The sequence below is a fragment of the Xenopus laevis genome, chromosome 1S, assembly GCF_017654675.1.
Source record: "Xenopus laevis strain J_2021 chromosome 1S, Xenopus_laevis_v10.1, whole genome shotgun sequence".
Lineage (NCBI taxonomy): Eukaryota > Metazoa > Chordata > Amphibia > Anura > Pipidae > Xenopus > Xenopus laevis.
This window is the reverse complement of record NC_054372.1, coordinates 44,309,224-44,325,247: the sequence shown is the minus strand read 5'-3', so window position 1 is coordinate 44,325,247 and position 16,024 is coordinate 44,309,224. Positions and strand designations below refer to the sequence as shown.

Below are 16,024 nucleotides of genomic sequence, written 5' to 3'. Positions count from 1 at the left end.
TTTGATTTTTCAAACTTTTGCACATATATTACATACTCAAATACATATATGCAAATATTTATACACTTTTTAGAGCTGTACATCCATGCATACACAAACACACACTTATAGGGGGTTTTTTTTGTTTTTTTAGTTCATTTTCTAAGTTTCCCTTATGTTATTTCCCTAAAAACTTTAGATTTCACAGCATGACTACTGGATCAAGCATTCTGACCTCTAACCACGCTGTCGGATCAGTTATTTTGTTATTTCGTTGATTTTCCTAATTGTATTTGCTTTTTTGTGATTTTTATTGCAGTTTTATGCTTGCATTGTTTTTCCTTATGTAATGTTTTAGCCTCATTTACACTTTGATAATTTGGGATAGAAACATATTTTTAGCAACTCTGTGTTCGTCAGAATGTGTACTTTCCAAAAATATATGGTTTTGGGGGGTCTTTGTACTGTTAGGGGGTCTTACGGCACATTATATTCAGTCAGAGTGCTATGTTCACAGGAGGCGAATTGACGGCTGAGAAAATTCTTATGCACTGTTTTTATTTGGGGTCCGCACGTGCCCACCTGCTTTGGTTTATCTATGCATATTGGGCATCAAACTGTTCAGTAGACCCTTAGTGTCAATATTTATGGTGTTTTCTAATTGTATGTAAGAAATTGGGTGAGATAAATGCGACCAACTGCAATATTTTTAGGCGATTTTCAGAAATGTCATAAAAACCGCTGCCTTTAGCATAGTATTGCAGTATGTAAGTTTGGAGTAGAAAGACAATTATAGCAAATTTTTATTTAGCAGAATGTGTACTTTCCAAAAATATATGGTTTTGGGGGGTCTTCGTACTGTTAGGGGGTCTTACGGCACATTACATGGAGTCAGAGTGCTATCTTCACAGAAGGCGAATTGACAGCCGAGAAAATTCTTAAGCACTATTTTCATTTGGGGTCCGCACGTGCCCACCTGCTTTGGTATATCTATGCATATTGGGCATCAAACTGTTCAGTAGACCCTTGGTGTCAATATTTAGGGTGTTTTCTAATTGTATCTAAGAAATTGGGTGAGGTAAATGCGACCAACTGCAATATTTTTTGGTGATTTTCAGAAATATCATATAAACCACTGCCTTTAGCGTTGCTTTGCAGTATGTACATTTGGAGCAGAAAGATAGTTTTAGCAAATTTTTATTCGGCACAAGGTGTACTTTCCAAAAATATATGGTTTTGGGGGGTCTTCGTACTGTTAGGGGGTCTTACGGCACATTATATGGAGTCAGAGTGCTATCTTCACAGAAGGCGAATTGACAGCGAGGAAATTCTTAAGCACGATTTTCATTTGGGGTCCGCACGTGCCCACCTGCTTTGGTATATTTATGCATATTGGGCATCAAACTGTTCAGTAGACCCTTAGCGTCAATATTTATGGTGTTTTCTAATTGTATATAAGATATTGGGTGAGATAAATGCGACCAACTGCAATATTTCTAGGAGATTTTCAGAAATATCATAAAAACCACTGCCTTTAGCGTTGCTTTGCAGTATGTACGTTTGGAGTAGAAAGACAGTTTTAGCAAATTTTTATTCGGCAGAAGGTGTACTTTCCAAAAATATATGGTTTTCTGGGGTGAACCTAGTTTTTTGTACCTTTGCCTGTTGCAAAATGCTGTATATGTGCTGGTTATGCAGTATCTGGAATTACAGAACTCGTATGGGGTGTCTTCTTTCTGGGGCCCCTATACGCCACATACTTAGGGGTACCTATGCATATTGGGTATCAAACTGTTCAGCGTACCCCAGACTTTCATGTTTAGGGAGTTTTATATTGCTATATATTGATATGTAGGAGATACAATGCTTTAGAGTTGGAGTATTGAGGAGATTTTTGTATATGTCATAAAAATTGCGAAATGTAGGAAAGCTTTGCGGCTTGGTACTTTGGAGTAGAAAATCGTGCCTACCCATTTTAGATTTGTCAGAATGTGTACTTTCCAAAAACATATGGTTTTCTGGGGTGAACATAAATTTTTGTACTTTTGCCCCTTGAAAAATGCTGTAAATGTGCTGATTTTGCAGTATTTGGAATTACAGAACTGTCTTCGTTCTATGGCCCCTATATGCCATATACTTATGTGTACCTATGCATATTGGGCATCAAATTGTTCAGCAGACCCTTGGCTTTCATATTTAGGGTGCTTTTTCTTGGTATATAATGATATGTGGGAGATACGATGCTTCAGAGTTGCAATATTGAGGTGATTTTCTGTAATGTCATAAAAATTGCCAAATGTAGGAAGCTTTACGGCTTGGTACTTTGGAGTAGAAAGACGTGCATACCCATATTAGATTCGTCAGAATGTGTACTTTCCAAAAACATATGGTTTTCTGGGGTGAACATACATTTTTGTACTTTTGCCCCTTGAAAAATGCTGTAAATGTGGTGATTTTGCAGTATTTGGAATTCCAGAACTGATAACTCGTATGGGGTGTCTTCGTTCTGGGGCCCCTATACGCCACATACTTAGGTGCACCTATGCATATTGGGCATCAAACTGTTCAGCGGACCCTGGGCTTTCATGTTTAGGGAGTTTTATCTTGGTATATAATGATATGTGTGAGATACGATGCTTCAGGGTTGCAATATTGAGGTGATTTTCTGTAATGTCATAAAAATTGCCAAATGTAGGAAAGCTTTACGGCTTGGTACTTTGGAGTAGAAAGATGTGCATACCCATATTAGATTCGTCGGAATGTGTACTTTCCAAAAACATATGGTTTTCTGGGGTGAACATACATTTTTGTACTTTTGCCCCTTGAAAAATGCTGTAAATGTGCTTATTTTGCAGTATCTGGAATTCCAGAACTGATAACTCGTATGGGGTGTCTTCGTTCTGGGGCCCCTATACGCCACATACTTAGGTGCACCTATGCATATTGGGCATCAAACTGTTCAGCGGACCCTGGGCTTTCATGTTTAGGGAGTTTTATCTTGGTATATAATGATATGTGGGAGATACGATGCTTCAGAGTTGCAATATTGATGTGATTTTCGGCAATGTCATAAAAATTTCGAAATGTAGGAAAGCTTTGTGGATTGGTACTTTGGAGTAAAAAGACGTGCATACCCATATTAGATTCGTCAGAATGTGTACTTTCCAAAAACATATGGTTTTCTGGGGTGAACATACATTTTTGTACTTTTGCCCCTTGAAAAATGCTGTAAATGTGGTGATTTTGCAGTATTTGGAATTCCAGAACTGATAACTCGTATGGGGTGTCTTCATTCTGGGGCCCCTATACTCCACATACTTAGGTGCACCTATGCATATTGGGCATCAAACTGTTCAGCGGACCCTGGGCTTTCATGTTTAGGGAGTTTTATCTTGGTATGTAATGATATGTGGGAGATACGATGCTTCAGAGTTGCAATATTGAGGTGATTTTCTGTAATGTCGTAAAAATTGCCAAATGTAGGAAAGCTTTGCGGCTTGGTACTTTGGAGTAGAAAGACGTGCATACCCATATTAGATTCGTCAGAATGTGTACTTTCCAAAAACATATGGTTTTCTGGGGTGAACATACATTTTTGTACTTTTGCCCCTTGAAAAATGATGTAAATGTGCTTATTTTGCAGTATCTGGAATTCCAGAACTGATAACTCGTATGGGGTGTCTTCGTTCTGGGGCCCCTATACTCCACATACTTAGGTGCACCTATGCATATTGGGCATCAAACTGTTCAGCGGACCCTGGGCTTTCATGTTTAGGGAGTTTTATCTTGGTATGTAATGATATGTGGGAGATACGATGCTTCAGAGTTGCAATATTGAGGTGATTTTCTGTAATGTCGTAAAAATTGCCAAATGTAGGAAAGCTTTGCGGCTTGGTACTTTGGAGTAGAAAGACGTGCATACCCATATTAGATTCGTCAGAATGTGTACTTTCCAAAAACATATGGTTTTCTGGGGTGAACATACATTTTTGTACTTTTGCCCCTTGAAAAATGATGTAAATGTGCGGATTTTGCAGTATCTGGAATTCCAGAACTGATAACTCGTATGGGGTGTCTTCGTTCTGGGGCCCCTATACTCCACATATTTAGGTGCACCTATGCATATTGGGCATCAAACTGTTCAGCGGACCCTGGGCTTTCATATTTGGGGTGTTGTATCTTGGTATATAATGATATGTGGGAGATACAATGCTGTAGACTGGACACTTTGAGGTCATTTTTCAAAATGTAACACATTTTTATAAAAACTGCTAACTTTAGGAAAGAATTGCAACTTGGTAGTTTGGAGTACAAATATATATTTACCCATTTTGAACTCGTTGGAATCTGTTCTTTCCAATGAGGGGTAGTTTTTTAGGGTAAACCTACTGTAAGTGGAATGTTTGGCCTTGAAATCAGATGTATGCTGTTTTGTGGAGCGGTGCTTTGGAAATTTGGTAGTTTACTGCTTCAGAGTTTTCAACTATCGAAGTGAGAAATCTCCATAAAATTATATATATTTGGTATTGGTTTGTTCGGGAGACACAGAACTTTCCAAATCTGCCATGTTCTCATGCATAAAATAAATTATGCTTCTGATATATGCGTTTGTATCATGTGAAACTGTTTTTTTTTGGTTTTTTTATACACTTAGAAGCCCATATCTTTTTACAGGACTGGAATGACAACTAAATTCTAGCATATTTTGAAAGCTTAGGTTGTCCTGAAAAAAACAATATCTTGTTTTCATGGGTAAACTAAAAGACCCCCCCAGGAAAGTCCCCTAAAGTGAAAGAGCAAAAAATGTTCAAAAACGGTCTGGCAATAGAAGTTCCAACTTGGCCAAATTGGCTGGCAGCGAAAGGGTTAAATCTTTAAGTTTCAAGTCCCTTTATAGTGACGCTGACACATTTAGAAAAGAACATAACAAATGACTTATTGATTCCTTTAAATATTCACTCTCATTGTCTGTGGTGCTTTGTGAACTTTGTTATTCAATATAATGAGCCACAGTTCAGTATATTAGATAAGGCCATGTTTCCAGAGAACGCTGCATAGTTGGCAAACTGGAAACTGACATCAGAGCAGGAAGAAGATAATGTGGGTGGGGTGCTCTGGGTGCTTTGATTTTCTGTGGTTCTGACTATTAAAACAAATGACTTGCAAAAGTGTCATTACAATTGTCCATACAAATCCTCTACTTTCACAGTGTTTCACACATTGTCTGTGGATAGTATAGATAGGGTGGGGAACCAAATAAAAGATAACTAGCAAAAATAGCTTTGGCTTTTTTTGGAAAATATTTGTTAAAAAAACTTATCCTGCATTTGAGAGCTTTGGGTACTGAAAACAATGTTCTCTTTTTAACTGTTTAAATGGGAATTATACTGCTTTCCATGAATGTGATTATAATCGAGTAATGTCCTGCTGTGTTGCTACAGTCTCCTGAAAACAAATTGGACATGCACCATAGGCATTCTCCCAAAATGTGTCAAAGTGTTATTTGTGAACATATCGTAGTCATTTCATGGCTGAAGTTCTGTAATTTCTTTAGACTAGCTAGCAAGTGGCAATCCAAATATCAGTAAATATGAATTATTTTTGTAGCAATATTGGCCGGCAACATTATTGTAGGGCCTTGGATACATAATATGGGTGATCAGCATGTCATTCAGGGTAATTGATTTGTTAGCACTTAGAATTCAGCCAGAACATCAATTAGCACATGTGGGAGGCAAGTGAATATCCCATAAGTACAAGGTGCTGCACTCTTAAGGTGGCCATACATGCAGAGATCTGCTCGTTTTGCCAAACAATCAGATCTCTCCCTGATATGCCCACCTTGAGGGCAATATCTGGGTGATCTGATCATGAGCCCTAGGTCCCAACATTTGGAGCACAATGCCAAGAATACAGGCATTCGGACCAATGACTGCATCATCAAACTGATCCGATTTTTAAATCTGCACGATCAACATACATATTGATCAGGGAAGCCCATTGGAGGGCCCCCATACACTGCCCAATAAGCTGCTGACTTAGTCTGTCTGCAGCGTATATCGACCTGTGTATGGCCACTTTTACAGGTACTTGCTAATGGTTTGGCCCCTGTGCTTAGTGACAGGACTGGTATAGTTTGGACAGGCGTCAATGCAGACATAAGACCAGGGATGAAAGGTTGAATTGCAAAAGAATCACCCTGTGTGTGGCCATAGTAAATTTTCTTTTTGTGTGTCGCACAGTTAAATAGAAGCTTACCTGCCCAAATACAGAAAAGTGTTAAATGTGATAGGAATCTATTAACCAATGGCAGACAAGCCTTCCAGGGGTTTAATTTTTATGGTTCCGTTCTGTGACATATAGGTATGGGATTCAGAAACCAAAAAAGCATTAAATTACGGGAAGATCATCTCCCATACAGCCTATTTTAAGCAAATAATTTTCATTTTTAAAAGTGCTTCCTTTTTTTTTCTCCATAATGATAAAACCGTTATATAAAAGTAAAACTAAGTAGCATAAATCCATATTGGTTTCAAAGAAATCCTATTGTGTTTATGTAATGTTTAAATGATTTTAAGTACACTTGTATTAAAATTACAAAGATCTCTTTGGGCAGAGACACATGATGTGATTCGGGGAGATTAGTCGCCTGGCGACCTAACTGCCTCCCCTGCATTCCCGCCCGCTAGAATGTAAATGCCGGCGGGAATGCAGGGGAGGCAGTTCGGGAAGATTAGTCGCCTTGAAAAAGAGGAGATTTGTCGCCAGGCGACTAATCTCCCGGAATCGCAGCTTGTGTTTCTGCCCTTATTTGGAAAACCCCCAGGTACCAATCATTCTGGCTAATAGATCCTATACCTGTATTACAGCATACATTTTGACATAAAAGCTCATTCCATGAACAAGCTTTAATCCCAGAGCTTTTGGGTTTTACTAATTGTATGTGCTTGTCTTTTCCTGTATCCAATTTCTTTCATTTGAGAATGGAGGTTACCCAGACCTATAACTAATGCATATGTCTGACACAGACACTTTACACAGAGAAGTATGTAACTGCTATACTGCCATACAAGCAGTACTAGTATAAATGATTTTCTTTTTTTCCCAGAAACTCTGCAGATATGTTCTATTTTATATTCCTAATATATCCTGCATTGTGTAGAGGTTGCCTCTGAGGTGGCCATACATGCAGAGATCTGCTAATTTTGCCAAACAATCCACTCTCTCCCCAATATGCCCACCTTGAGGGCAATATCTGGCTGATCTGATCATGAGCCCTAGGTCCCAACATTTGGAGCACAATGCCAAGAATACAGGCATTCAAACCCATGACTGCATCATCAAACTGATCCGATTTTTAAATCTGCACCATCAACATACATATCGATCAGGGAAGCCCATTGGAGGGCCCTACACACATGAAATTCTGAATTTAATTCTGTATTTAGATAGATAGATCTATAGATAAGAAATGTCATCTTTTTTTCTTTCTAAAAAAAAAAAAATAACATGTCTATCTTTTCTCTAGGTCTCTCTTTTGGATTCCAAAAGGAGCATGAATATTGGGATATTTTTGAAACAGTTCAAAAAGTAAGCCAGTTCAGTTAATATAGCAAATTCTGTGCTTTTTAAATACTTATATTTCGTGGCTGTTATTTTACCGATCTGTCAGTGATAGGAGCTACTGATCATCAGAACACTTTTCTTTCTATTAATGGGCATCATACTAATGTTTTCATTGGTCTGAGGCTAATTGCTGCCAATCCCATTCAGTTTCCAGAGAGATCAATTAAAATCACATAAAGTTTATAGTACGACAGAGGAACGGACGCTGAAGTCAAAGCTCCGAATTGGTCTCAGCTGCTGTTTCTTTTATATATATATATATATATATATATATATATATATATATATATATATATATATATATATATATATATATATATATATATATATATATAAAATTATTTTGTTTCCTGTTTAAACAAGAACTTAGGCCCCACACACATTTGACTGCAGTGTTTTTTGACCACAATGAAAATTCACAAGCACAACAAATCCAATCACATTGTAATGAATGGGCACCAATTCAAAGCCAAACATGCCTGTGTTTCAGTGAGAATCTGTCAAACTAAAAACACCACGTTTTTTGCACCACATTTATTTGTTTTTATGTAATTTTGCAAGCACATCGCTAAAGAGAGAGCAAACATGACTTCCATTATTTAAACCTGTTTACAACTTTAACAGGTCAACTGAGGAGATCATAGGAGACATTCGTGAATGCAGATGTGATTTGTATGGACCCGAGCCCCTTCAAGAGCTTCTAAAGTTGTCTCCTGAATCAGAAGAGGTAGGAAATTCCTGACATATGTTGACTTTAATGTATTATATTTCTTGCAAAGGCAAGACGAGATTTAAGATGATTTACTTCATAGTGTAAGTTTGTAAGTCCCAGCACCTAATGTTCCAAGTAAAAAATACCATGAACTGGGCTTAATTTTGCTATTATCAATACAGTATCAGTTTATTTACATACACACATTTTTGTGTATTTCCAGCAAAACATTCACATAATCAATATGAGTTCTATATGGAAAAAAACATATCCTGCTCAGTCTCAGTCTGTTTCCATGAGCTGTTCTCACCCTCCCTGCTCTAAACAAGATTAATTGCCTTTCGACCAGAGCAAACAATAGTTTAAAATAATCGGCAAACCAGAGTCATTGTGCAGCAGAATGTATTAGTTTTAAAATATGGTAGGTTCCAAAAATTATACTGGTGTAAATCCACGGCCATTGATGCACCTGCTCTTTATTGGCTTTGGCTCCTTTGAATCATAACAGAGTAACTGCCACCCGTTTCATGAGAATTGGGTCCCTTTGAAACCAAAGGCTTTATGGCATATGTCATATGTCTTTTAGAGCGAGAATAAGCTTCACCTGATGCTGTGTGTCTATACACGGAATCCTTCTGTGAAGTCTGCAGTTTTAGTTAAACCTAGTTGTGCACCTGATGCGATGATAAGCTGGAGTACCTGGATGGGTGCAATGGATGGACAGCCCTGCTCTGTTAAACACTGATAAAATGGAAGGTGTGCCTGTACTTATTTACATTCATAACCAGGAGTTCAGCATTCACTTGTTAAATATATATATATTTAATCTCTACCTGATGACAGATTGCTTCCTGCCAAAACTAGCAATCAGCAATACCAGTACCCTCCCCCTTAAGAAATTAACAAGAAACTGCAAACACTTCTAGTGTATTCATGTTTTTATGCAAAGTGCAAAAAAAGATTAGGCCCCTTGATCCTTTGGTCCTTTCTTTTTAAATATTCCTATTAAATATCCTGGCGTTAGTTTCCTTTACCATTCTGAAGAATTCTTCATAACCAAAACAATATTAATTTTACAAATAGCAAAAAGCTATTTGGAAAAGTCATGTTTTGCTGGTGATACTGTATATTCAAGTCCCCTTCTAGTCCTTGTTATGCAATAACTTTTCGTTTAAAAGTAAGAGACCTGGAGACGAAACACTACTGTGGCTATTCCAAGGAAATCAGGATGTGTCCAGGATAGTCTTTTGGGAATCAGCTTTCTTATTTTGCAACGATGTATTTGTCATTGGTCGCTGCTTTGTCATTGTTGGGAATAGCAGAACAAATTAGTAAAGTTATCCTGATTGATTTCCTCTACTTTATATTATTATTTGCCAAATCCATTTTAGGGCTCTTAAGTACTTGGTTGAAACCCAAATAATTAGCTATTGACTAGAAGGTAGTTCTGCAATAATTTTTTACCTTTAACTTTTTAACTTTAAGGTAACTTTTATTATGTTATAGAACAGCTAATTCGAAGCAACTTTCCAATTGGTTTCCATTATTTATTTTTTATAGTTTTATAGTTTTTTTTTTACTTTTTGCAGCTTTCAAATGGGGGTTGCTGACTCCCTTCTAAAAAACAAATGCTCTGAAAGGCTACAAATGTATTGTTATTGTTACTTTTTATTACTGATCCTTCTATTCAGGCTCTCTCCTATTCATATTCTAGTTTGTTATTCAAATCAGTGCATGGTTGCCAGGGTAATTTGGACCCTAGTTACCAGATTGCTTAAGCTGCAAATTGAAAAGCTGCTCAATAAAAAGCTAAATAACTCAAAAACAGAATATCACTTTCTACATCATACTAAAAGTTATCTCAAAGGTGAACTACCCCTTTGACTTCTTTGTATGACATCAAAATGTCATTATATCGTTATATTTTGGCCCATAAATATAGTTCCAGTACTTCAGGGAAAATATTATACAGCACTGTTGACCATTATTCAGGCCTCCCAAACCACTTAGTTGCTGTCATGCAAGTGTTATGCCCCAAAGCTTATTCTGTTTGTCACTGGTAGACAAACCTGCGTTTCTCTTGGTATGCTGAAATTTGATTTATGGAAACATGATATATCGGAACATCCACCCATTCCAGTTTTTTTCCATTTAGATTAAAAGCAATAAATATTTTGTGAACATATAACTTGCCAAAAGTGCATGCTTAACAGATTGATGTTACAGGTGTGCAATATCGGAGCCTCTGAATTAACGATACCTTATGGTGGAATGCAGCCACTACAAAGGAAATATGCCACATCCTGAAGCAATGCACTAGTTGAGCTCATCTTTTAGAATTCTCAAAAAGCTCTTATTCTGTGTAACATGTTACCCCCTCTAGTTCTACAATTGCAAAGTGAGACTTAGCTGAAACCTGTTGTTTCTGATATTGTTATGGCTTTCCTTTTTAACAGAAAACTGAACAATAATGCATCTTGAAATCTGGACTGTTAGGCCCTATACCTATTTATTTGAATAGTTACAGGGGAACTATCGCGAAAATGAAAATTTAATATAAGCTTCCTCATACCGAAGCAAGAAACTTTCTAAATGCAATCAATTAAAAATTCTGCATTGTTTCTGAAATAATCGTTTATCTTCACTATTTCTCTCTCAGAATCTGTTTCTCTTCATTCTCTCTCCATGCAGCAGTTGGGGTGTCAGATGAATGATCCAATAAATCTTATAGGGGGATTCCCTTTTCTAGCAGATGTATTAGAGCTCACTCGAATAACTGATTCTAGTACAAACAAAATGTAACAAATAACTGCCTTTTGCACAAATCCTGCATGTAGAGAGACCTGGTTTCTCATGATTTAATAGAGTGAGCTCTAATACATCTTCTAGGCAAACGGAGCCCCCTACAAGATATATTGGATTATTCATCTGACACCCAACTCTTGAATGAAGACAGAATGAGGAGAAACAGATGCTGAGAGAGGGATGGTGAAGATAAACTTGATTATTTCAGAAACGGTACAGAATTTTTGTATTTAGAAAGTTTCTTATTTCAGTATGCTGAAGCTTATATTAAATTTTCATTTTCGCGATAGTCCCCCTTTAATATTTTCACTTATGTATGTTTGAACCTTCAAAAAATAAGTATTGCTGTACATAGCATTCTGCCCTGAGCAAACTCCATGTTGCTGGGGCAATTATACATGCCGACCAATCGGCTGGAGTTCATGCAAGCTGTAGGTTCACGTGCCTAATATATAGCATGTCCTCCAGTTTAGATGTGTTAATATTTTAAGTAATTTGTACTACAAAAAATGAAGACACCATGAAAGAGATTCTATTACTGCAGTACTTTGTGGCCGTTACGTCAGTGAGGCAGTGTATGTTCATATGAGAAAGAATCCTTTTTAAATGTTGTCTTGTCTCGACATGTAACAAAGTAATAAAACTGTGGTTACAAATAGCTCCAAAAGCTAATAAATATTTTGGAAAAATGAAAAATGAAAGCCTTGAAAACAATTGTAATTGGATTACTGTGGGGCACATTTTGGGAGTGTATGTCTGTTATGTCAGACAGTATTGAGGTATCTAATGTCTTTTGGATAAACCCTCGGCAATTAACTGTGGAATTGATGGCATTAATGTGCACACATCAGCTCCTTGTCGTTTCCCTATTGTCTGATGTTGCCATTCCATGCCAAGTTACCTCATATCTACAATGGTGTTAATACAAGAGGATTTAACTGATGTGAAAATTGGATCAGACAGTCACAGCTCACCTGTTGGTCTTTTTCGTGTGTGTGTTTTTTTTAAGGTAAAGAAGCTAAAAGCATTTAGTGGGGAAGTAGCCAAGCTGTCTATGGCTGATGCCTTTATGTACCTGCTGATACAGGTGCCAAAGTAAGTACAAATGCATCTCTATACATGTGTAACCCTTAGCTAACGTGCTTGGTAGGGGAGAGTAAGCCAACAGTCACAAAAGCTTGCCCTCTTCCCAAATAGTAAATGTATTGCTCCTTTTAGTTCTAATAAACTGTAAATGGTTAATTTAGCTGTAGTCAGTACAATTTCTTCTCTGAACAAAGGCTGAACAAGAGGTGCTTTCCAAGGCTATATTTTCTTTACGATTTGGCCCACTACCTGGTTTACTAAATAAGGCAAAGATCTTAGCACATGGCAAGTTATAGTTTCAGTTCAGGGCTGAAACCTACATCGACTACATTGCTTCATCACAGGCACACCTGGACATGCTATATACAACAAGTTCTTTCAAGGCATTTTGTTTCATCACTCATCTCCTCTTCCTTTAAATTCAAAGCTCTACTGTAGGAAATCTAATTTATCTTTAACGGTCATTAATTAAATGCTGAGCATGAATACAAAACATAAAAAATACTATACAATTAAAATGTTCAACCAGTTATACAAAATCTGTGTGAGCTCACCACAAAGGGCCTAAAATACTCCAATTTATATAAAAAGTTACGTAGACATGTACACAGCTCTACTTTTCAACTATCCTTAAAAGGATACTGTCATGGGAGGAAATGTTTTTTTCAAAACACTTCAGTTAATAGTGCTGCTCCAGCAGAATTCTGCACTGAAATCCATTTTTCAAAAGAGCAAACAGATTTTTTTATATTTCATTTTGAAATCTGTCATGGGGCTAGACATATTGTCAGTTTCCCAGCTGCCCCCAGTCATGTGATTTGTGCTCTTATAAACTTCAGTCACTCTTTACTGCTGTACTGGAAGTTGGAGTGATATCATCACCCCCCCTCCCAGGAGACTAACAACAGAACAATGAGAAGGTAACCAGATAGCAGCTCCCTAAGGGTAGTGGCAGACGGGGAGATTAGTAGTCCAACGACAAATCTTCTCTTCTTCGGGCGACTAATCTCCCCGAAATGCCGCATTGCTTTGGATTTCTGAATTTGAAGTTTCCTTGTGAGGCAACTTTGGAAATGTAGGCCATCCTGTCTGCGATTCATATTCTTGCCGGAGGGAAGGCATTTGAGAAGTAGGGGAGATTTGTCGCTGAGCAACTAATCTCCCCATCTGCCACCATCCTAACACAAGATAACAGCTGCCTGGTAGATCTAAGAACAGCACTCAATAGTAAAATGCAGCTCCCACTACGACACATTCAGTTACATTGAGTAGGAGAAACAACAGCCTGACAGAAAGCAGTTCCATCCGAAAGTGGTGGCTCTTCCTGAAAGCACATGAACAGGCAAAATGACCTGAGATGTCTGCCTACACACCAATATTACAACTAAAAAAAATACACTTGCCGGTTCAGGAATGAAATTTTAAATCGTAGAGTGAATTATTTGCAGTGTAAACTGTAATTTAGAAATAAAAACGACATTTTGTCTAAAATTCCTAAATTGCCAGTAATTGCATTTAAGATACGTAAGCTATATGTAGTTAGCTTTTAAGAGTCTGCTTCATTGTTACTCTTTTCATTTAATTGTAGCTATTCTTTGCGGATTGAAGCAATGGTGCTGAAGAAAGAGTTTGACTCTTCCTGCTCTGCATTAAGAAATGATATGAAGGTCATCGTGGATGCTACACAAGGTAACTAGATGAGTTATGTGGAAACCGAACGCCTTGTCAGAAATATTGCCGACTACAATAAACATGAGGTAACCAGCTTAGTTGGCAAGAAGCCTTATTAACCAAAACCAAAGGAAATAATTCCATTGACTCTTTTAAACTGATTTGGTCTCCCTTTTTTGAAGCTTGTCATTCTAATACAGGTGATCAAATAGGACGGTTTCTCCATTTATAAGATGTGCTTTCAGACATTCCAGTCAATGAATGGACATTTTTCTTTATTTCTTTCAATATGTTTACATCCACTGGCTTAGTTAATTTTAGTTAGTTGTTGTCAGTCTCATTAAATGGTATTTAGTTTTTAATAATTTTATGCCATTGTATCGATTATAACTTGTCTTTCATCTGCATAAAATTTATCATTTGTTTATCATGAAAATCAAATAAAATATTTTCAAAATATAAAAAAAAATAAACATGAGGTGGTATTTGTAGCAGTGTATGAAGCTGAAGATCTAACGCTTTGTGTACCTGTTCACTTACAGTGCAAGCAATGTGTTAATGAATGAAAGGGTGACTAAACTCATCCACCCTTAGATTTAATTTATTTCTTTGGGTGTTTGCTGTGTTTGCTGTCAGGCAAATTCAGGAGAGGGTATGTTTGGTCTCAGGGGAGTGCCACAGCTTCCTGCTAATCATCTGGGCTAAGGCAAAGCTTATTTGTCCTCTGCTGCAATGCTTGTTATGAACTAAGTTTACTTAAATAAGTTTGCTAGGTGTAATTATTGTTATTATTCTTTAATGAAATTGTATCTCTATACTGGGGGTGCCTGGGGGTTCAAGTAACAAATGTGTAATGATGGCAGGTTGGATATCACTCTATAATAGTGATGTGCTGGTCGTGAAAAACCCGAACCTAACCCGCACCTGACCCGCCCACCATTTATAGATCTGCCGTAATGTACGGTCACAGACGGGGAGAGCAGGCAGAAGAGCTTGATCCTCAACTGCCCGCAAACAGCACAGTGAGGTCGACCCAAACCCTCCCGACCCGTGGGTATTGGGTCGGCCTGCACATCACTACTCTATATATAATTATTAGGCTATAGTTTCTGGACATTTGAAAGAGCGAAAACCGCTCCGACTCACCGCAAGTTGATTTTGAGACAGCCGGCATGAATCCAAGGTTGGGTGCTGGAAATTCGGCGTCCCACGCCGTGAACAATGGAGATAAATGGAGGAGAGCAATTCCGCACACCAGGACGTTGGTTAAAATCAAAAATCTTTATTTAGCCATGTTAAAAAATCTTTATTTAGCCATGTTAAAAGTACACGCTGTGTCTTAGCACAGCTACTTTTGTACTTTAACACAAAGCGTGTACTTTTAACATGGCTAAATAAAGATTTTTGATTTTAACCAACGTCCTGGTGTGCGGAATTGCTCTCCTCCATTTATCTCTATAGTTTCTGGACAGCATGTGTGTGAAGAGTATAAATGTATCTATTTTATGTAGTTTTTATGTTGGGCTTGCTGGCCACTAGAGTCCGACCCATTCAGAGACCAACGAGTCACAGAATTCTGCAGCGCCTGTTTTGGTTGGATCTGATGGCGGTAAAATGTACACGTGCACTCACTTCCAATAAACTTGCACCGCAAAGAAGGGAGAACATTGGCATCACTTAATGGTGTTACTCTTGGCATTTCTGTGCACCAGCTTTCTCGTTATAGAGCCAATTCTACAAAACAAAATTGTTAGTACTTGTTTTTAGTAGTGGTTGATGGGAGTTGCTATAGTTATAGTAACTATCCCAGTTAATGAATCTGTCAGGCAAACTCCCAGCAATTCCCTTTCATTTTTATGGGCAGTAAAGTGCTTGCATGAGTTCTCTGTTCACTTGTCTTATTTCTCAGGCATAGATTTTATTAGTTAGCACTTGACTCTAGTCTCGCTTTCTATTTCTTTTCTTTTCTTTTTCTTCTGAAACTTTATATTGTCGTTCACATTTACTTTTTTTAAAATATCAATAGGAACTTTATATGGGTTTGTTACAGTGCTCACATTCATATAATTTTGAAAAGATGTCTGAAATCCCACTAGGGACTCGACTGTGAATGACTTTCACTGTGCCTTGTCAGCGCGGCAATAG

General features: G+C 37.6%; 1 protein-coding gene across 4 annotated transcripts in view; it reads left to right on the top strand.

Moving 5' to 3' along the window:
• fhdc1.S (FH2 domain containing 1 S homeolog) overlaps positions 1-16,024 on the top strand; it is a 46,985-nt gene that overhangs the window by 16,926 nt on the left and 14,035 nt on the right. For all 4 annotated transcript variants that reach the window (XM_018243257.2, XM_018243255.2, XM_018243256.2 and 1 more), the window contains exons 3-6: positions 7,508-7,569; positions 8,230-8,332; positions 12,132-12,217; positions 13,797-13,897. In XM_018243257.2, coding sequence (XP_018098746.1) covers positions 7,508-7,569; positions 8,230-8,332; positions 12,132-12,217; positions 13,797-13,897 — 352 coding nt within the window. The remainder of the gene's footprint in view (positions 1-7,507; positions 7,570-8,229; positions 8,333-12,131; positions 12,218-13,796; positions 13,898-16,024) is intronic.